The following is a 23,223-nucleotide window of genomic DNA, read 5'->3' on the forward strand; positions in this document are numbered from 1 at the left end:
AAGTAGACAGAGAGGCAGGCAGAGAGAGAGAGAGGGAAGCAGGCTCCCTGCCGAGCAGAGAGCCCGATGCGGGACTCGATCCCAGTACCCTGAGATCATGACCTGAGCCGAAGGCAGTGGCTTAACCCACTGAGCCACCCAGGCGCCCCTTATTTACTGATTCTTAAATGAGATCAAGTATTCCCAGGCCTGACCAAATGGCATGAATGAATTCTTTCAGTGTCTATTCTTTCTTTCACTGTTCATTTTAATGTTCATAAAGTCCTCCTATGATCTTAAGATGATACATCATATATATATGTGTATATATACACCCATATATACACATATACATATATATTGTGTACATATTTTAAATTTATATCTACCTATCTATGTATCCATTTATCTATTATCTACCTTTTGTTTAATCTTTCAGGTAATGTAGGAAATAAATTCGTGCCAAACATTTTCATTAGGGGGCCCTCTTTTGCCTGATTTTTCTCTCTCATTGCCCCAGGAATGATCTTTCCAAATCTAGTATAACATAGGTTAAATTTTTACATTCTATCCACTAATGTGGAAAATAAGCAATTTTTTTTTCTAACAGCATCTTTGCAATCTCAGAAATTATATTTCTGTTGATGGTAGTATAAAACAAAGTCAAAAGTTAACAACAAACACTAAATTCTTTCAGTTGAAAAAGACATCTGAGTTGTTTTTCAGGTTTGAGACAGTTTCACAGGATCTGAGGCTCTTTTTTCAAGTGCTCTCTCTTTATTTATACCATACAACCTCCTCTGATCTAGTGTCTCTTTTGCCTACACATTACTATTTTGACGGTTTGCCTATATGGATTATCAGAAAGGAATCACAACCTTCTGTTTCTATTTGGGTTGCTACTGGAAGTCTAGAAAGATTAAGGGAGAAAGAAGAATGAATTTGAGGATATTTATTCCTCTGATCCCTCCCTGCTAGATCACCTTGCCCCATTACATCTCCAATAGCAGCCCTCTACAAAAGATCATCTTCCAGACTGTGGTAACAGCTTCATTCTCATGCTCCTTCAGGTCTGAGGAATAATAAAACTATTGCCAGCTCTAAAATTCTGCACTATTCCCTCTGTTTTTACTACATCCAGCCAATGTCTTGGCATACAGTTCTATTTATTTATTGATTAATGCATTTACATATGTATTTACTTATATGGAGGTATAACTGACATATATATATACCTTTATATTAGTTTCAGGTATACCACACAATTATTCAATATTTCTTTACATAGTTCTTTTTAAACTGTCCTTTAATTACCCAATTTGAAAGTGTAATCTTTATCTGCTCAGTCCCTGACTGTTACAGATAAATTATTTTTTCTCCAAAACCAAGTCTCAGAATAGGGTAATTATCAAATATTCCTATGGTGAAGTGGAAAGGATGTCACCACTATTGTGCTGACCTTTGAATTCTCAATTCCTTAGTGGAATGATTATTTGATGCATCTGGTAACAGCTTACATTGCTATAATCTGTTACTCAGCTCTTTAACTGATAAAATTTGGGATCTGGTCTGTAACCAGAGTGGAAAGTACTGGCAGCACCAACCCAGATCTAACCCTCCATTTTTTTAAAATAGAATTTTTTATAGCAGTTTTAGTTTCACACCAAAATTGAGGGGAAAAATACCGAGATTTCCTATATAACCTCTGCCTTCGCACATGCATGACTTCCCATGTGATCAACATCCCTCACCAGACTGGTACATTTATAACAATCGATGAACCTACACTGACACATCTTCATTACCCAAAGTCCACAGTTTATGTCAGGGTTCACTCTCGGTATTGTACATTCTAAGGTGTTGAAGGTTTAATTAAGCTACTCCATAGCACTGCTGCTTCGACATCCATTTTTGTGTGGCCAAGTGGCCTGTAGGGGCCTTGAACTGCCACCAGACCTTCTGATGAGCACATGCCCTAGATAACTGCCACAGAGTTACAGGTTCTGATATGACTCTCAAACTGCCCTTGTATTAAGCACTTTCCCTTGCCTCCTAGGGCCTTCCTTAAATAAGATCCCTGCAAAGCTTCCCCAAAGCGGGCTCTTTTTAAATATGAACTGACCAATCTGGCCTCAGCCCAGGAATCCCAAAGCACCTTAACCACAGACCATAATAAAGGCATGTCCGCAAGATCCTGCCCCAGCGTCTCTGCCTGCACCCGCCCTAACCTCAGGTGGCCCTTCAAGGTATGCTGTGTACCTCCTCCAGTACCTGTGAGTAACAAAATACTCTTTTTCACTTCTCCTTATGGTCTTTCGTTGAACAATGGCTCACCACTCAAGGTCTCAGGGTTCTACTTAACAAATGTTAATTTAACGAAGTCACAACCTAAGGATTTGGACAAATATATTATGGCATGGACAAATATATAATGGCATGTATCAACCATTATAATTTTGTGCAGAGTAATCTCACTGCCTTAAAAATCCTCTGTACTGTTTCTGATCATCCCTCCATCCCTTTTAGGCCCTGGCAACCACAGATCATTTTCCTGTTTTGCAGATTTTCCTGTAGTTGGAATCCTATAGTATGTAGCTCTTTCAAACTGGCATCTTTCACTTAGAGGAAACTTAAATGCATATGACTATGGTCTCGTCAGAGCCTGATAGCACATTTCTTGTAGTTCTGAAAAATATTTCATTGTCTGGATGTATGAGGTTATTTATCCATTCACCTAGTGAAGGACTTCTTGGTTGTTCCAGGTTTTGCGATTATAACTAAAGCTTCTATAAACATCTGTGTATAGGTTTTGGTGTGGGAATGAGTTTTTTTTACCCCTTTGGGAAGGCAAAATGCCAAGTGATTATTGGATCATATGGTAAGAGTATGTTTAGTTTTATAAGAAACCACCAACTGTACTCCAAAGTGGTTGTATCTTTGCATTCCCACAAGCAGTTAAAGTTTCTGTTGTTCTACCATCCTCACCAGAATTTAGTGTTGTCAGTGTGTTGGATTATGGTCATTTGAATAGTTGTAGAGTACTTTCTGATCATTGTTTTAATTTCCATTTCCCTAATGATACATAATGTGGAGCATATTTTTAAATATGTTTTATTTTGTTTTGTTTGCCATCTGTACTTCTTCTGTAGCCAGATATCTGCTAATCTGCTAAGGTCTTTGGCCATTTTTAATTGGGTTGTTTTCTTATAAGAGTATATTATATATTATAGAGTAATTTGAGTATTTTGTATATTATAGGTAATAGTGCTTTATCAGCTGTCACTTTTGAAAATCTTTTCTCCTGGTATGTGGCTTGCTTTTTCATTCTATCGACAGTGTCTCTTGAAAAGCAGAATTTTTAAAATTTTAATCAAGTCCAGCTTATCAATTATTTTTACATGGATTGTACCTTTAACAGTAATTCTAAAAAGTCATTACACCCAAAGTCATCTAGATATTTTCCTAAATTATCTTCTACGTGTTTTATATCTTTGAATTTACATGTCCTACCATTTATTTTGAGTTAATTTGTGAAAGCTGTAAGGTCTGTGTCTAGAATCATCTTTTTGCATATGGATATCCTTTCTCCATTGTATTGCTTTACCCTTTTGTCCAATAACAGTTGAATATATTTATGTGGGTCTATTTCTGGTTTCTCTATTTAGTTCTGTTAACTAATTTGTCTGTTCTTTCACCAATATCATACTATCTTGATTACTGTAGTTTTATACTAAATCCTGAAGTCCATAGTCCAACTTTGTTCTTCTTCAGTATTCTGTTGGCTATACTGTCTTTTGCCTCTCCATTAACTTTAGAATCAGTTTGATAATATCACTTGTCTGAATTTTGTTTGGGATTATCTTGAATCTATAGTACAAATAGATAAATCTGAATTGGTTGTGGCCCAGGATTATTTTGATACATTGTTGGATGTGATTTGCTAATACTTTGTTGAAGATTTTTGTATCTATATTCCTGGGAGATACAGATCTATATTTTCTTTTCTTGTAATGTCTGACTAGTTTGGTAATAGAGTAGTGCTGGCCTCATAGAATGAGTTAGGAAATATTCCCTCTGTTGCTTTCCTCTGAAGAAGATGGTAGATAATTGATATAATTTATTATTTTTTTAAAGATTTATTTCTTACAGAGAGAAAGAGAGCCTATGTGCTGGGGGGAGGAGCAGAGGGAGCAAGAATCTCAAGCAGACTCCACACTGGAGTGCAGAGCTCTATGCAGCGCTCTATCTCATGACCCTGAGATCACTACCAAACCCAAACCAAGAGTCTCACACTTAACCAACTGTGCCACCTAGGTGCCCCAATATAATTTATTTCTCAATTGTTTTGTGGAAGTCTCCAGTGAATCTATCTGAACCTGGTCTTCCTGTTTTGGAAGGTTATTATTTATTCAATTTCTTTAGTACCTATAAGTCTATTCAGATAGTCTACTCCTTCTTGTGTGAGTTATGGCAAATTGTGTCTTTCAAGGAACTGGTCCATTCCATGTAGGTTATCAAATCTGTGGGGATAAGTGTTGTTTAAAATGTCCTTTTTTATCCATTTAATATCCATGGGAACTGTAACTATAGGTCCTCTCTGGTTTCTGAAAATAGTAGTTTGAGTTCTCTTCCTTTTTCTTCCCCATTAGTCTGTCTATAGGATTATTGATTTTATTAATCTCTTCAAAGAACCAACTTTTGATTTCATTTATGTTCTCTATTCATTTTCTGATTTCAATTTCACTGATTTCTGCTGTAACTTTTATAATTTATTTTCCTCTGCTTCCTTCAAATTTAATTTGCTCTTATTTCTCCAGTTGCCTAAGGTAGACACTTAGAACATTTACTTTTAGATCTTTCTTCTCTCCAAATATATTCATTTTATGCTAAGAATCTCCCTCTAAGTACTATTTTTGCTACATTCCTCAAATTTTGATAAACTGTGTTTTTTTCTCCATTTAGTTCAAAAAATTTTAAATTTTTCTTCAGATTTCTATTTTGACTTGTGTTATTTAGAAATGTGTGGCTTAATCTCCAAATATTTTGGGTTTTCCATCTGTCTTTCCATTACTGATTTCTAGTTGAATTCTATTGGAGTCAATGTCAGTTGGAGAACTGACATTATACGTTTCTATTCTTTTAAATTTCTTAATGCATTTTTATGGCTCAGAATGGGTTCTACCTTGGTGAATATTACATGTGAGCTTTCAAAGAATAGGTATCGTTGTTGGATAAAGAAGCCTATAGATGTCCATTATGCCCTGTTGATTGATGATTCTATTGATCTCAACTATGTCCTCACTGATTTTCTGCCCATTGGATCTATCCATTTCTTACATAGGAGTGTTGTAGTTTCCAAATATAATAGTGAATTCATCTATTTCTATCAGTCTTTGCCTCAATCATTTTGACATGTTAAGTATTAATTATATCTTCTTGGAGAATTGACTCTTTTATCATTATGTAGTATCCCTCTCTCTTTATTCCTTATAATATTCCTTGCTCCATCAGAATTTAATGTAGGTAGCCTTTTTTATTAATATCAGGATGGTGTGTTTTTCTCCATCCATTTACTTTAATCTATATGTGTTTTTACATTTAAAGTGGATTTTTTGTAGACAGTATATAGCTTTATTTTTGATTCACTTTGACAATTTCTTTTAATCAATGCTTTTAGAATAGTAATATTCTAAATGACTATTGATAAAGTTGGATCAATATTTACTATATTTGTTACTGTTTTTATTTGTTGGCTTTGTTCTTTCTTTCTATTTTATCTACCACTTTTCCCCTGTCTTTTGTGGTCTTAAGTGAGCATTTTATATAAATCCATCCTATCTCCCTTCTTAGCATATCAGGTATATTTCCTTTTTTAAAGAACACTTTTTTTAGTGATTTCCCTAGAGTATGCAATATACATTTACAATTAATACAAATCCATTTTTAAATAACACTATCTTGCTTCCTGGGTAGCGAGGGTACCTTATGAAAAAATAATCCTAATTTCTCTCTACTGTCCCTTGTGTCATTATTATCATTCATTTTACTTACACATAAGCATACAAAGCATATATGCATACATAAGTACATACATAAGTATATAAAATTGAATAAGTTATTATTGTTTTGAGCAAGTTGTTAATATTAGATCAATTAAGAATAAGAAAAATATTTTTTTTAATTTTCCCTTCACTTATCACTTATCTGATGCTCTTCCTTTCTTTACATAGATCTGTTTCTAATCTATGTCATACTTCTTTTAACATTTCTTGTAATGCAGATCTTTTGGGGTTTTTTTAGATTTTTATTTATTTACTTATTTGACAGAGAGAGAGCAGGAACACAAGCAAGGCCAGTAGGAGAGAGAAAGCAGGCCTCCTGCAGAGCAGGGAGCCCAATGTGGGGCTTGATTCCAGGATCCTGGAATCATGACCTGAGCGCAAGGCAGAGGCTTAAGGCCTGAGCCACCCAGGCACCCCCTGTAATGCAGATCTACTACTAATTTTTTTTCTCAATCTTTAAAAAGAAAGATTGAGAAACAAATTTAATAGTAGAAATCTTTTTTCTTTTCCTTCATTTTTTTTATAGGATAATTTCACAGAATACAGAAGTCTTGTTTTGGATGGGTGTGTGTGTGTGTGTGTGTGTGTGTGGTGTGTGTGTGTGTGCGCGTGCGTGCACTTCTCTCAACTGTTTAAAATTTCACTCCCTTTCTTCTTGCTTATATGGTTTCTAAAGAGAAGCTGGATATAATTCTTATATTTGTTCAACTAAAGATGAAATGTGTTTTCCCCTCTGGCTTCTTTAAAGATTTTTTTTTTTTCTTTATCTTTGGCTTTTTGTAGTTTTAAGTTATGGCCAGGTGTAGATTTTTGTCATTTATCCAGCTTGATGTCCTCTGAGCTTTCTCAGGCTGTGGTGTGATATCTGACATTAGTTTGGGGAGATTCTTAGTTGATATTGTTTCAAATACTTCTTTTTTTTTTTTTCCTTTTTGTTTATTTTCCTTCTGGTATTCCTGTTACATGTACATTACACATTTTGTAGCTGCCCCACAGGTCTTGAACTTTCTGTTATTTCTTTCTCAGTATTTTTTTTTTTCTCTTTGCTTTTCAGTTTTGGAAGGTTTCGCTAATATATCTTCATGTTCAGAGATTCTTTTCTCAGCCATGTCCAATCTACTAATAAGCCCATCTAAGGCATTCTACAGATCTGCTACAGTGTTTTTTTAATCTCTAGGACTCCTTTTTGGTTCTTGGGATTTCCATGTCTCTCTTCACATTTCCCACCTGTTCTTGCATAATGTATATTTTATCCATTAGAGCCCTCAGCATAGTAATTGTTGCTTTTGCTTTTTTAATTCCTAATTTAATAAGTCTATTATCTCTGCCATGTCTGAGTCTTTTTCTGATGCTTACTTGGTGTCTTCAAACTGTGTTCTTTATCCTTTATTATCCTCTTTATTTTTTTTTTTTTGGTATCACTGAGCATGACACCCTTGTTAAAAGGAACTGCTATAAATAGACCTTTATGGTGAAGTATAATGGGAAGGAAAATGTTCTATAGTCCATTGATTAAGTCTTAGTCTGTTAGTGAGCCTATGCCATTGGACTGTGAACTTTACAAGTGCTTTTCTCTCTTGTCTGTAGGTGGGGCAGAAAGTCTAGATTTGGCTGGAGTTAGATCTATCTCTCATCCCAAATGGAAGGTTATTGAGGCTGGCTGGAGTTGATTATTTCACTCCTCCCAAGTCAGTTGCACTCTGATAAAACCATAGCAGGTTAGGTTCCTGTTAAATAGTTTCTCCTGAGGGCAGCCTCTGCTAAGAATAGGATGCTCTGGCTTTTTTTTTTTTTTTTTTCAAAACTGTTCATTTTTTTTCCTCTCCCTGCTGGAAGCATGAAGTTTTTCTCCAGTGTTCACTGTGAACCAAGTAGAACTTCAGGATATAAATCACAAAAGTATTGGAACCATCAGATGACCAGGTTCTCATGGAGTATTTACGCCTCACTGAGCCAACAGCAATTTGTCAATTACATTTCAAGTTTTCTAGCCTGGCACTGGTTCCCATGGAACTTTTCCCTCAGCTCAGCCAAGCTGTAATTCTTTGTATATGCCTGTCTGTCTCTCCAACTTAGGAAGAGCAGTTTGCCCTGTGACTTTACTTCTCTTAGTCACCTAAGAAGAATTGTTATTTTTCAGTCTATTCAGTTTTTTTTTTACTTCTTGGTAGGATGTAACAGTGACCTCCAAGTTTCTCACATCCTGGTACTGGCTTTTGGAGTTTGGCTACTGGAGTTTGGCTTTTTCAGCAAGGCAAACACCTCTTCTTCCATCCAGTCTATGGCTAATTATGGTCATTTCATAACTTGCTATAGAATATCCCATCTTTGGACAGAATGGCTCTTTCCAGGTTTCTATCTCTTTTCAGTAACTTTTCTAATTCACCCAGGATAGTGTACAGAACACTAAGAGTCAGATGAGTGTTCATAAGAGCTAAGAAATCCATATTTGATGGAAATCTTTGACTTAGCGACTATATATTTATCCCCATCCATTTCTTTCTTTTTTTTTAAGATTTTATTTATTTATTTGACAGAGAGAGAGAGATCACAAGTAGGCAGAGCAGCAGGCAGAGAGAGAGAGAGGGAAGCAGTCTTCTGCTGAGCAGAGAGCACAATGCAGGACTTGATTCCAGGACACTGAGATCATGACCTGAGCCAAAGGCAGAGGCTTAACCCACTGAGCCATCCAGGTGCCCCTAGCCCCCTCCATTTCTAAACCACCAAGTGAGAGGTACATTACTCTAGTCCCATGATAAATACAAGGATTTTTCTAATGGGCTTTCAGTATTCCTGGGCTTCATTAGCTGAATCTATACTTCACAGAAGAATGTTTGAATTGCCTCCACTCCAACCCATTTCTGAGATTATAATGTTGAAAAATATACATGAACCTAATACTTTATGGGAGAAGAAACTTCAAATGTCATTGGCTTCATGTATAGTTTTTGAAAAAAGATATATTACACTCGTTTCTATTTGACTTGACCTCTGGTCTAGTTATCCATCATGTCCATATACAGTCAATTTTATTTGTTATTTTATTAGCCAATTTGGAGGGGACTAAAATTTTCTCATTTAGCTGAGATTTTATCCTTGATTTAGGAACTCTTCTACAGAGAGCTGTTTTTGCTATGATAGGAATATATTTATTCAGGGGAAATACCTGTTGCTTGCAGGCTCTGTTATAATGGGTGCACATATTTTTGTTCCTCTATTTTTCTAAAATTTGTTGATTTTTTTTTGAGAGAGAGAGAGAGAGAAATTGGGCCCCCCTTGCTGTGCTCTGTGCTCAGTTTGGAGTCTGCTTGAGATTCTCTCTCTCCCTCTGTCCCTTCCTCCAATCACTCTCTCTCTAAAATAAATAGATAAAATCTTTTTTAAAAGGGTATGATTTAATAGTGTCTAATATTTGAAAGGCATCTATTAACATATTAGGTAATCTGCCATATAAGGAAGTACAACATGTACATTATTTTCCCCCATGCAATCTCATACAGAAACTCAAAGTTGATTTCACCATATGAAATGGTTTAGCTCCTTCAAAGTAATTGTATTTTTTAAATTTTCTTACTAAATTCTAAAAAAGTTTATCTCTTTTTAAAGCTGTGATCATGGGGTTCAAACAACTATTCTCCTGAAAACTGTTCTAAAATATTATTACTAATAATCTTGTAAGTAAGAATTAACCAAAGGTTTTATTTAATTCAATTCCTCAACCATCTCCATTCCTTAGCCTCCTCCCTTCACTGGTTTCTATCACTAGGCTCATAGTGAGATGAAATAATAAAGAAATATTATTCTTCCATGTGCACCACATAGAATACTACCTCATTTCCCTTTAGAACTCACACTGTATTCTTCATGAATTTAATGTATCTTATATACATTTCTGGCAGGTGTTGAAAAATCCTACTCCCTGCTTATAGAAAAGTCGTGTTTCACAGCTAGAAATGGGATGGAAATGGAGGGTTATATTTCACTGGAACAAATACATGTTTAAGCTAGTAATTACCATTTATAGTGCTGTCCTTAAAATGTCTAACAGCCCCTAGGCTTGCCTGCACCATTCATGCTAATTCACAGACAAGAATTTCCAAATGATAATAAACCTTATAAATCTTTCAAAGTGATCACAAAGATACTCTTTGTGAAACTATAAAAAACATTAAATTGTCAATGGTAATACTTTGTGCATGGACATATCTTAAACTCATGGATCTATATCATTTAGCAACAGGAACTCAATATGCTACATAAGTAGCAAGCACTGTGTAATTATCCCCATTATCAAAAGGGACAAGACAGAGTGTCAGAAAAATGAAGCAGCTACCAAGAGGACATACAAAAAGAACTCATGTATTTCACAAAAAATTGTCTGTTTGTTGTGAAAAAGACAGTGATGAAAGAAATTAATAATTATTGAGGGCTTACCAGGTGCATCTGTGACACCTGGTTATCTTTGGTATCTTGATTTTATTCTCAATGCCAGTCATATTTCATTATATTGTAATGTCATGGGTACATTTTATTATCTTCAAACCTCAAATTTAGTGTATATTGTATAAGAAATTTTATATTCCACTAAACTTTATAACACCAAAAAAGTTTTCCCATTCCTCCCTTCTCCTGAATTTTACTCTTTTGGTGTTGTTAAAGATGAAATTCTCATAATGACTTATTTGTTCAGTAATGTTTAGAACACTGTTAGATGACAAGTATGGCTCATAGTTACCTACCTCTTCATATTTATGGGCCTTAGTTCCTTTATCTGTAAGTTGAAGATATTTGGTTAGTGTATTCCCAAGACCCATTCTAGTCCAATATTCAATAGTTTATAACTGTGTTGTTCCAAACATTACCCCCCTTCAATATGGCAGCTTCCCAGTCAAAAAAGAAAAAACAGTATTACTCTATCTGCACACTTTAATTCCTCATCCATCCCTTTCATAAAGAACCAAATTGCTCCTTAAATGACAATACTAGTTTTATTTAATAATATGTTGAATTAAAAAAAAATCCAGTAACACAGATTACTTCTGCAACCCATTCAAACCACTTAAATCAGTAATGGGAAAAGAATGGTTTCTTAAAGTGATACTGGACAAGATAAAATTGTATCTCACTCTACTTTGGTAAGTGAAACAGAAAAGGAGGTTTATTTTATTGAATGTTAGTAGTTACAGTTTAGCATCATTATTACATTATAGGGAATATTTGCTTTGGAAAGAGATGTACTAAATTCCCCTGTGTACAGGAGATAGTATTTGCCCTAAAATAAGTAGTTTATTAAAATCTGTAGTTTCAACAAGGTGCTACCTACTAGAATTTTACCCTGATAATAATTTAAAATTTCATTCCTAGAGCATAATAGAATAATAGTCATTTATATACACCAATTCTTCTAACGAATATGTCAAAATTTTTATTACAGATAGTAACATAAAATTTTACTTTAGAAAAGGCCATTGCTTTATCCAGTTTCACCATTCCCTTTGTACCACAACTTACATTTATCTTTGTAAAATTCAGATATTTTCAGAGAACACTTCAGAATAATATCATATATTCTTCCTTAGTACCTTGGGCATTTTGTAAATATGATTTCATTTTGGGCTTTTCTTTTTTCCCCTTTAAATATTGATGCTTAATTTATCAATAACTAAGTAAGCAAAAACCTTTTCTAAACTTTTGGCCAGAATATTTGGCTTCAGGGAATGGTTTTCTATTTTACTGATATTCAAACAATTTACTTCGTGCTAAAGCTGCAAAATAGTTCAGGCTGTAACAATGTATAATAAGGAGTGTATGATACCTGCCAATGAATTTATCAATGACAAAATTATATGATGTGCCTTCTAAAAAAATGTGCCTATTATTCAGTACAGGTTAACTCATTCAATAAATAAAAAGGAAACAAAATAAATTGTACATATATTCCTGTTTTACAGTTAGAGGTTGTTAAATAAATGGGCCAAAGAGGGCCCTTGTGTATTGACCTACATGGATGCATGATGCTTATGTCTTCCTGGCAGACAGGACTATTAGGCCAAAGCTTATTGGTGCCAAAATCAAATTCCTACATATCAAATCAGTTTAAATATAGTCTAAATAAACATATCTTTAGCTATTTAGAGTCTATCAACTTTGTATACACTACAAAACTGTGCTTAATATCTGATAATCATAGATAAGACAAATCCTTTGGTTATGAAAACCCCAAACTACCGATCACCTCTAGAGCAATGACCTGGAAACTCTCCAACTTGCTGTTGAGTGACATTGAGACACATTTGCCCCCTCTGTGATCTTTCCTTTTCTGGGGAGGTCTACTTTCTTCCCTACTTCTCCTTCCAAGTGGTTCCTCTTGCCACTGTCTCTGGAAAGCCTTTTCCTAGGAGAAAATTCACCTCTCGTACATCTCTGTCCAAGGACTGACCAATGAGTCTTGCTATGTATTACTACCTCTCCTGGTTTTGTCTCTTCCTTGATCAATTCCAAAATCCTCAAGCTTACCTCACAGTAATATACATTTCAAATTACATAGTTTCTAGGTTTTGGTCTAACACTCAAAAACTAAGATGAGTAAGAAAATATGAATTATTTAATTAAAGTACTATATGAATTCCTAAGTGGAAAACAAAAATGTAATGACAGCTGTTTTAAAAATACTGCAAGGTGGCAATATTTTGTACTTGTTTATTGTCTGGCATTTCATTGAATGGAACAATCCAAGGATAAATATTTTGCAGGAGAAGATTTTATAAATATTTAAAATTATAAAGCAGAACAGAAAATGGACCTATTGTCCTCCCCCATAAATTTAAGAAAGAAAAGTAAGGAGGAGAAGAAGGAAGAGCAAAATCAAACATTACCTTTATATGCCAGTATGGGAAAATTAACAAAACTGAAGAAGTTTAATTAAAGACAATAGTGTCTTAAGTCAAAAATAAAAATAAACATAGATCTTTTAATTTTCCTATAGTAATTAAAACATTTGATTTTATATTAATACAAAAGCTTTGTAAAAAGGAGACTGCTTTAATACTAAAATTTCAAAACACTATTTGCATGTCCATCCAACTGCTATTCTGATCATTCATACTTATCAGCTCAATTATTTTCCTTTCAGAGAAAAAAGAAAGCCATAGGGAGAAATGTTTAGTGATTAATGTTGCAGTTTTCAGGGACAATTATATTACACATATTTTTTTTTCTGGATTCTTTTTGGGAGACAAAAATAAAAGTAAAGCAGATGGAAATAAATATCAACTTTAAAATTGTGAAATTTGGATTAGAAGACTAAATTTTCCTGTCTGTGAACAGTGGACTTATAAAGAGAGTCTAGACGGTCTGCAAAAAGTATGCTTATCTCATCCATCAGCCTAGAGTCTTCCTCTTATACAAGTATTCTTATGTAAATATTAGGCAAAGGCTTAAGGTTGAGTCCAATAGTTAAAATCAAGAGGTTTTTAAAAAGAAAATATTCAGGTCAAGATGGTGGAGGGGTAGCAGACTGAGATGACATCAGGTAGCAGGAGTTCAGCTAGATAATTAGTTATCAAACCATTCTGAACAGCTACAAATCCAACAGGAAATCAAAGAGAAGAGCAGCAATTCTAGAAACAGAAAACCAACCACTTTCTGAAAGGATTTCTGCTTCTAAAAAATTGGGATAGAACTTCTTGTAATAGATCAAAATATACCCTAACCCTAGCACAAGGTTTGTTCTAGCTCCAGCCTGAGTTAATTCTCTCCACTTTCTTTTTCTTTCTTTTCCCAACCAACTTATATTATCAACTCCTTTTTTTAGAATTTTTTTTTACATTTTCATATTTACATTCATATTCCATCCCTTCATAATGTTTACCCTCATTTGTGTGTGTGTATATGTGTGTATGTGTATATACATACATATATCTATAGACATATCTATAGCTATATCTATATATATATATCTTTAAAAATTTGGGAGGTAGTTTCTTCTATGAGACCAAAATACTCCCAAAACAAAGTGGGTGGCCCTGTTCTATTCACCAGTCTAATATATATATTTTCTTTTTTCTTTTTATTTTTTTTTTAATTTTTTTTTTTAACCTTCTTTTTAACCCTGTCTTCACCCCATGATTTGGGGCCTCTTCTGATTTTGTTAATGTGCATTTTTCTGGGGTCCTAGCCACTCTTGTAGTATTTTAGTCTACTGGGAGACCCAGGGATCAGGCAGGGTAGGGATGGACAGGACATGAGGCTGGGATGCAGAGGTGAGGAAGGAGAGGCTACAGGAGGAGTGAGGGAAGGGAGGAAGAGAGCAAGGACAGGAAGAAGAGCAATTGGGACCAGCTGGGGAGCTCAGATGGAGCAGTTCAAGAGGTGAAACAATGGCAGAGTGAGGATAGAAGGGGCAGTGTCTGGAGAGGCGGACATGAGCAAGGCTGGGGACAAAAAGGGTGGCAGCTCTGGTGCAGGGTCCAGAGCCAGGAGCCAGGTGGACAGTGGCTGCACTCGTCTGTTCCCACCCCCACCTCCAGGCCCTGAGGGGCCTCCCACCCCCAGCCCATTGGCAGGGGGCTCATGCCGACGCCCCATTTTCTGTCTTCTGCTGCTTGGGATCCTCTTCATTCTCCTCTTCAGCAACTCTCTTCAGCGTGGGCCCTTCATCGTCATCTTCTTCTTCTTCCTCATCTTCTTCCCCTTCATCCTCCTCCTTTCCATACTCAGCAGTTTCTTCTTCCTCCTCAGCTCCGTTCTCCTCCTTCTCCACCACTTCTTTCTTTCGCTCTTTTCGGCTGGCTTTCTCCTCCGCCTTCTCTTTCTTCTCCTTCAGGTCAGGCAAAACAGAGGTCCCAGGGTCCTCAAGGCCACGAGGGGGCTGGGACCAGACACCTGCCCAAAGACTCAAGGGAGGAGGGAGAGTGATGAAAACAGAGGAATGGATGGCCGAGGTAACTGCTCTTCACTCCCATCAAGTTCTCCAAAATCTGACCGGCTGAAGAGTTTTTTTTTTTTTTTTTTCCTTTAGAATTATTTTATTAAATCATAAATGTACAACAGCTTCTTAAATCTACACACGCACTTAAATTTTTTTAAAGGAAAAATGTTATGTCTTATTACACCATGATCCTGGCTAATAGCTTTTCAAAACTTTGAAAAGTTTTGAAATCCTTCATATATTCTTATCCTGATAAAATGACAAGGTGGAAAAACTGACCACAAAAAAAAAAAAGAATAAGAGGCAGTACCAAAGGCTAGGGACCTAATCAATACAGACATTGGTAATATGTCAGATCTAGAGTTCAGAATGACGATTCTCAAGGTGCTAGCTGGACTCAAAAAAGGCATGGAAGATATTAGAGAAACCCTGTCTGGAAAAATAAAAGCCCTTTCTGGGGAAATGAAAGAACTAAAATCTAACCAAGTTGAAATCAAAAAAGTTATTAATGAGGTGCAATAAATGAGGTGCTAAGATAAATGAAGCAGAAGAGAGAATTAGTGATATAGAAGACCAAATGATGGAGAATAAAGAAACTGAGCAAAAGAGAGATGAACAACTACTGGACCATGAGGGGAGAATTCAAGAGATAAGTGATACCATAAGATGAAACAATATTAGAATAATTGGGATTCCAGAAGAAGAAGAAAGAGAGAGAGGAGCAGAAGGTATATTGGAGTGAATTATTGTAGATAATTTCCCTAATATGACAAAGGGAACAAGCATCAAAATCCAGGTGGTGCAGAGAACCCCCCTCAAAATCAATAAGAATATGTCCACACCCCATCATCTAATAGTAAAATTTACAAGTCTTAGTGACAAAGAGAAAATCCTGAAAGCAGCCCGGGACAAGAAGTCTGTAACATACAATAGTAAAAATATTAGATTGACAGCAGACTTATCCACAGAAACCTGGCAGGCCAGAAAGAACTGGCATGATATATTCAGAGCACTAAATGAGAAAAAACACGCAGCCAGGGATACTACATCTACCTAGGTTATCATTGAAAATAGAAGGAAAGATAAAAATCTTCCAGGACAAACAAAAATTAAAAGAGTTTGTAAACACCAAACCAGCTCTACAGAAAATATTGAAAGCAGTCCTCTAAGCAAAGAGAGAGCCTACAAGTACTAGATCAGAAAGAAACAGAGACAATATACATTAACAGTCACTTTACAGGCAATGCAATGGCAATAAATTCATATCTCTCAAAAGTTACCCTGAATGTAAAGGGCTAAATGCCCTAATCAAAAGACACAGAGTATCAGAATGGATAAAAAACCAAAACCCATCAATATGCTGTCTACAAGAATCTCATTTTAGACCCAAAGTCACCTCCAGATTTAAAGTGAGGGGGTGGAAAATAATTTACCATGCTAATGGACATCAAAAGAAAGGTGGGGTGGCAATCCTTATATCAGATCAATTAGATTTTAAGCCAAAGACTATAATAAGAGAAGAGGAAGGACACTATATCATACTCAAAGTGTCTGTCCAACAAGAAGATCTAACAATTTTAAATATCTATTCCCCTAACATGGGAGCAGCCAACTATATAAACCAATTAATAACAAAATCAAAGAAACACATTGACAATAATACAATAATAGTAGGGGGCTTTAACGCCCCCCTCACTGAAATGGACAGATCATCCAAGCAAAAGATCAACAAGGCCTTAAATGACACACTGGACCAGATGGGCATCACAGATATATTCAGAACATTTCATCCCAAAGCAACAGAATACACATTCTTCTCTAGTGCACATGGAACATTCTCCAGAATAGACCACATCCTGGGTCACAAATCAGGTCTCAACTGGTACCTAAAGATTGGGATCATTCTCTGCATACTTTCAGACCACAATGCTCTGAAGCTAGAACTCAATCACAAGAGGACATTTGGAAAGAATCCAAATACATGGAGGCTAAAGAGCATCCTACTAAATAATGAATGGGTTAAGCAGGAAATTAAAGAAGAATTGAAAAAAAAATTCATAGAAACAAATGATAATGAAAACACAGGTGTTCAAAATCTGTGGGACACAGCAAAGGCAGTCCTGAGAGGAAAATATATAGCTGTACAAGCCTTTCTCAAGAAACAAGAAAGGTCTCAAATACACAACCTAACTCTCAACTAAAGGGGCTGGAGAAAGAACAACAAAGAAAGCCTAAACCCAGCAGGAGAAGAGAAATAATAAAGGTCAGAGCAGAAATCAATGAAATAGAAACCAAAAAACAAAAACAAAAACAAAACAAAACAAAAAACAATAGAACAAATCAACAAGGAGCTGGTTCTTTGAAAGAACTAATAAGATTGATAAACCCCTGGCCGAACGTATCAAAAAGAAAAGAGAAAGGACCCAAATAAATAAAATCACAAATGAAAGAGGAGAGATCACAACCAATACCAATGAAATACAAACAATTATAAGAACATATTATGAGCAACTATACGCCAGCAAATTTGACAATCTGGAAGAAACAGATGTATTCCTAGAGACATATAAACTACCACAACTGAACCAGGATGAAATAGAAAACCTGAACAGACCCATAACCAGTAAGGAGATTGAAAGAGTCATCAAAAATCTCCCAACAAACAAGAGCCAGGGCCAGACGGGCTCCCAGGGGAATTCTACCAAGCATTTAAAGAATTAACTACTATTCTCCTGAAACTATTCCAAAAAATAGAAATGGAAAAAAAAAAAAAAAACAACAAAAAACAAAACACTTCCAAACTCATTTTATGAGGCCAGCATTACCTTGATCCCAAAACCAGACAAAGACCCCATCAAATAAGAGAATTACAGACCAACATCCTTGATGAACACAGATGGGGAAATTCTCACCAAAATACTAGCCAATAGGATCCAACAGTACATTAAAAGGATTATTCACCACCACGAAAGTAGATTTATTCCAGGACTGCAAGGTTGGTTCAACATCCACAAATCAATCAATGTGATACAATACATTAATAAAAGAAAGAACAGGGCCACCTGGGTGGCTCAGTGGGTTAAACCTCTGCCTTCAGCTCAAGTCATGATCTCAGGATCCTGGGATCAAGCCCTACATCGGGCTCTCTGCTCAGCAGGGAGCCTGCTTCCCCCCTCTCTCTCTCTGCCTGCCTCTCTGCTTACTTGTGATCTCTGTCACATAAGTAAATAAAATCTTTAAAAAATAATAAAAGAAAGAACAAGAACCATATGATTCTCTCAATAGATGCTGAAAAAGCATTTGACAAAGTACAGCATCCTTTCTTCATCAAAACTCTTCAAAGTGTAGGGATAGAGGGCACATACCTCAATATTTTCAAAGCCATCTATGAAAAACCCATCACAAATATCATTCTCAATGGAGAAAAACTGAGAGATTTTCCACTAAGGTCAGGAACACGGCAGGGATGTCTGTTATTGCCACTGCTTTTCAACATATTACCAGAAGTCCTAGCCTCACCAATCAGACAACAAAAGGAAATTAAAGGCATCCAAATCGGCAAAGAAGAAGTCAAACTATCACTCTTTGCAGATGATATGATACTTTATGTGGAAAACCCAAAAGACTCCACTCCAAATCTGCTAGAACTTGTACAGGAATTCAGTAAAGTGTCAGGATATAATATTAACACACAGAAATCAGTTGCATTTCTCTACACCAACAACAAGACAGAAGAAAGAGAAAATAAGGAGTCAATCCCATTTACAATTGCACCCAAAACCATAAGATACCTAGGAATAAACCTAACCAAAGAGGCAAAGAATCTGTTCTCAGAAAACTATAAAGTACTCATGAAAGAAATTGAGGAACACACAAAGTAATGGAAAAATGTTCCATGCTCATGGATTGGAAGAACAAATATTGTGAAAATGTCTATGCTATCTATAGTAATCTACACATTTAATGCAATCCCTATCAAAATACCATTCATTGTTTTTCACAGAAATTGAACAAATAATCCTAAAATTTATATGGAAAGACCCCAAATAGCCAGAGGAATGTTGAAAAAGAAAGCCAAAGTTGGTGACATCACAATTCCAGACTTCAAGCTCTATTACAAAGCTGTCATCATCAAGACAGTATGGTACTGGCACAAAAACAAACACATAGATCAATGGAACAGAATAGAGAACCCAGAAATAGACCCTCTACTCTATGGCCAACTAATCTTTGACAAGCAGGAAAGAATGTCCAGTGGAAAAAAGACAGTCTCTTCAACAAAAGATGTTGGGAAAATTGGACAGCCACATGCAGAAGAATGAAACTGGACAGCCACATGCAAAAGAATGAAACTGGGCCATTTCCTTACACCACACACACACAAAAAAAGACTGAAAATGGAGGAAAGTCCTCAATGTGAGAAAGGAATCCATCAAAATCCTTGAGCAGAACACAGGCAGCAACCTCTCTGACTTCAGCAGCAGCAACTTCTTCCTAGAAACATCACCAAAGGCAAGGGAAGCAAGGGCAAAAATGAACTACTGGGACTTCATCAAGATCAAAAGTTTTTGCAGAGCAAAAGAAACAGCTGACAAAACCAAAAGACAACTGACAGAATGGGAGAAAATATTTGCAAATGACATATCAGATAAAGGGCTAGTATCCAAAAATATAAAGAACTTATCAAACTCAACACCCAAAGAACAAATAATCCAATCAAGAAATGGGCAGAGGACATGAACAGACATTTCTGCAAAGAAGATATCCAAATGGCCAGCAGACATATGAAAAAGTGCTCAACATAACTCCACATCAGAGAAATATAAATCAAAACTACAGTGAGATACCACCTAATACCAGTCAGAATGACTAAAATTAACAAGTCAGGAATGACAGATGCTGGTGAGGATGCAGAGAAAGGGGAACTCTCCTACACTGTTGGTGGGAATGCAAGCTGGTGCCGCCACTCTGGCAAACAGCATGGAGGTTCTAAAAAGTTGAAAATAAAGCTACCCTATGACCCAGCAATCATACTACTGGGTATTTATCCTAAAGATACAAATGTAGTGATCCGAAGGGGCACATGCTCCTGAATGTTTATAGCAGTAATGTCCGCAACAGCCAAACTATGGAAAGAACCTAGATGTCCATGAACAGATGAATGGATAAAGAAGATGTGGTATATATACACAATGGAACACTATGCAGCCATCAAAAGAAATGAGCTCTTGCCATTTGTGATGATGTGGATGGAACTAGAGGGTATTATGCTGAGTGAAGTAATTCAATCAGAGAAAGACAATTATCATATGATCTCCCTTATGTGAGGAAGTTGAGAGGAAAAGTAGGGGGGTTGGAGGGTAGGGAAGGAAAAAATGAAACAAAATAGGATCAAGTGGGAGACAAACCATGGGACTTAATCTCGCAAAACAAACTGAGGGTTGCCGGGGGAAGGGCTAGGGAGAGTGTTGGGGGGTTATGGACACTGGGAAAGGTATGTGCTATGGTGAGTGCTGTGAAGTGTGTAAACCTGGCAATTCACATACCCGTACACCTGAGGCTAATAATACATTATATGTTAATTTAAAAATAAAAAAAATAAAAATAAATATATAGCAAAGAAAAGAAAAAAGAAAATATTCACACAGCTTCATTTCCTGTAACCTATATAAACTTGAGAACATTTATTTACATGTCCACGTTTTTGTTTCCTCTTTATCTAGTATGAGGAAAAATCAAAAGTTATTCCAGAAAGCACTGAGAGGGATTAGTAAGGCTTTTAGAATTGATGTAACCAAGCAACCCTACAGTCAAATTAATTTTTGTGTATTTATTTTGTTCTATTCTGGTCAAGAAAGTATGTCTTAGTCTTTCATCCATCAAATATCAATAATACAAAAAAATTTTCAATAATGTTTTAATTTTATTGTTCTTGATGATTTTGAATATCATTTAATAAATGTATTGGGCATTTATATTTATTCTTTGGTGAGTTGCTAATTATCATTCGTTTCCCATTTTTATATTTAGTTGTCTTGTTTTTCCCTAAATATATATTTGTGTATACACACACACACAGACACATATGTATATAAACCCAATTACCACGAATTATGGTACAAACTCCTCCAGTTTAGTTCTTTAACTTTATACAAACACACACACACACACACACATACACAGTTTACCTGTTACACATATATACATATTTTTTTTGCTTCTGAATAGATGGAAATATATAAGTGACACACATACAGGAGAACAGGTGGTTTACAAGGGAAAAAACAAACAACACTGAATGACATTAAATGAAAATTAAAAAATAAATCCTCTTCTTCTATCCCCGCCTACTAGAGTTTGCCTTCTTTACATAATTCTGTTTTTTAGTTATTCAGTGGTTACCAAGATAATTCTAAATAATTAAGTCTATATTAATTTCTTGAATACCACCATTGCATGTTTTCTAATGATGAATTTTCTTAGTTATAATGTTTTCAATTTCATGTATGTAACTCAATCTGGCTTAAAACATGTGTATTATTATTTTATTTCACATAATTCATGATTTCATGGTTTCAAAGGCCTCAGGATTAATTATTTTAGAAGCTCAGTCATATTATCAAGAAATCAGGTTTTTCTAATCTAGTTAGCTAACCACTGAGTTTATTTCATTTTTAGACAAAGCAAATTGATTACTGAGGTTGTAGTCCTCAAATAGTTCACATAAAATCCAGAGGAAGAAGAAAGAACATCTTTTCTTATCACCTCTTTTAAGAGTGAAATTATTCTCACAAAACCCTGAATAGTTTTCCTTTTTCTACTCATTGGTTGGAATTAAGTGACATGATTGTTCTTAAACTGATTACTGTGAAGAATAATTGGTTTACACTTTGACTAACCCACACTTTCCTGGATGTGACAGTGGAGTTAACTTCTTCTGAGGTGCATGGCTTCAAGGACAATGTGAATACCTGAACAGTACTGAAACCTGATTGGGAAGCAAAAAAAATGGCAATGGGCAGTGTTGGTAATCAGCATTATTACAGATTCCAAAATAAAAGCAGAGAATAGTGTACTTATGCTTTCTCTCCTCCAACTGATACATTTAATTTTTAAAACATTTTACTCTGAGGTAAGTTTAGAGAAAAAGGATTGCAGAAATTGTACAGGGAGTTCCCATACACTCTCTATCTGTTTTTCTCTAACATTAATAACTTCCAAAACCACAGTACAATTACCAAAACTAAAAAGGTAACATCAGTAGAATACTGTTACCTAAACTATGCTATCTTTTATTTGGTTAATTATATTTTGTAGTTTGTCTATTTGTTTTTTCCAAAAATTTAAGTAGAATAAATTGACCTTTCTTTACTGTTTCATGAACTTCAATCCATGTTTCTTAATTCCTTATTATGTAAGAATAAGAATGTAATGCCCTTATTCCAGCACCTGTTTTTCCACTTCATCAGTTTCCTTCACTACTACCTTCTATACTATTGCTTTTACATCGACATGGTTTATAATATGCTGTACTCATAATTAAATCATTTGTTTCTTATTTTCTTTTGGTGGTCATAGAAAGATGCTGGATGAGCAATTTTAATTTTAAAATTTGTAACAACTCCAACTATAGTTTTGAATTTCTTGGCCAATATTTGTTATAGTTATAAGTTGTTTTTTGAAGAAAAAAAATACATTTTTTTGGTCCCAGTTAGAAAAGCTCACTCCATTAAACTTTCTAAATTTATGATAAAGAGAGTTGTTAAACAGGACCATTTGAACCAGATGCCTGTATACTTTGCTTAGTTGGTTTTTTGGTACAATAACCTTCCTATTACCTCTATTTGCTAAATTTGCTGGTACTCCCTCTTATATCCCATATCTTAGAATCAGTTTTTCTCAATATTCAGTTGAGTATTCTCTTGTCTTCTCTTATAAATTTCTCCTTAGGTCATTTTATCCAATCTCGAGGATTTATACATCATCTAGTTACTGACTCCAAAATTTCTCCACCTAGACCTGTCCTCTGAGCCCCATTCTACACATTCATTTCATCACTTCACATTTATCTTAACCCTTTCATATCCCAAACTAAACTCTTGATTGATTAAATAAAAATGGCTGTGTCACTCACTTTCTATTACATAGTCATTCCTATTCCAATAAATTCTTTCCTTCTGAATGGCCACACACATCAAATTAAACACAAATCAACAAATTTTGCCAATTTTATATATCCAAATATATTTTTAT

At 35.3% G+C, this 23,223-nt stretch overlaps 1 protein-coding gene across 1 annotated transcript in view; it reads right to left on the reverse strand.

Moving 5' to 3' along the window:
• Nucleotides 1-14,247: 14,247 nt before the first annotated feature.
• Nucleotides 14,248-23,223, reverse strand: part of LOC125096148 (parathymosin-like) — a 101,943-nt gene continuing 92,967 nt past the window's right edge. Inside the window, exon 2 of the mRNA XM_047722884.1 lies at nucleotides 14,248-14,924. Within this exon, the coding sequence (XP_047578840.1) occupies nucleotides 14,611-14,924 (314 nt within the window). The 3' untranslated portion in view covers nucleotides 14,248-14,610. The remainder of the gene's footprint in view (nucleotides 14,925-23,223) is intronic.

This window comes from Lutra lutra, chromosome 1 (genome assembly GCF_902655055.1).
Source record: "Lutra lutra chromosome 1, mLutLut1.2, whole genome shotgun sequence".
Lineage (NCBI taxonomy): Eukaryota > Metazoa > Chordata > Mammalia > Carnivora > Mustelidae > Lutra > Lutra lutra.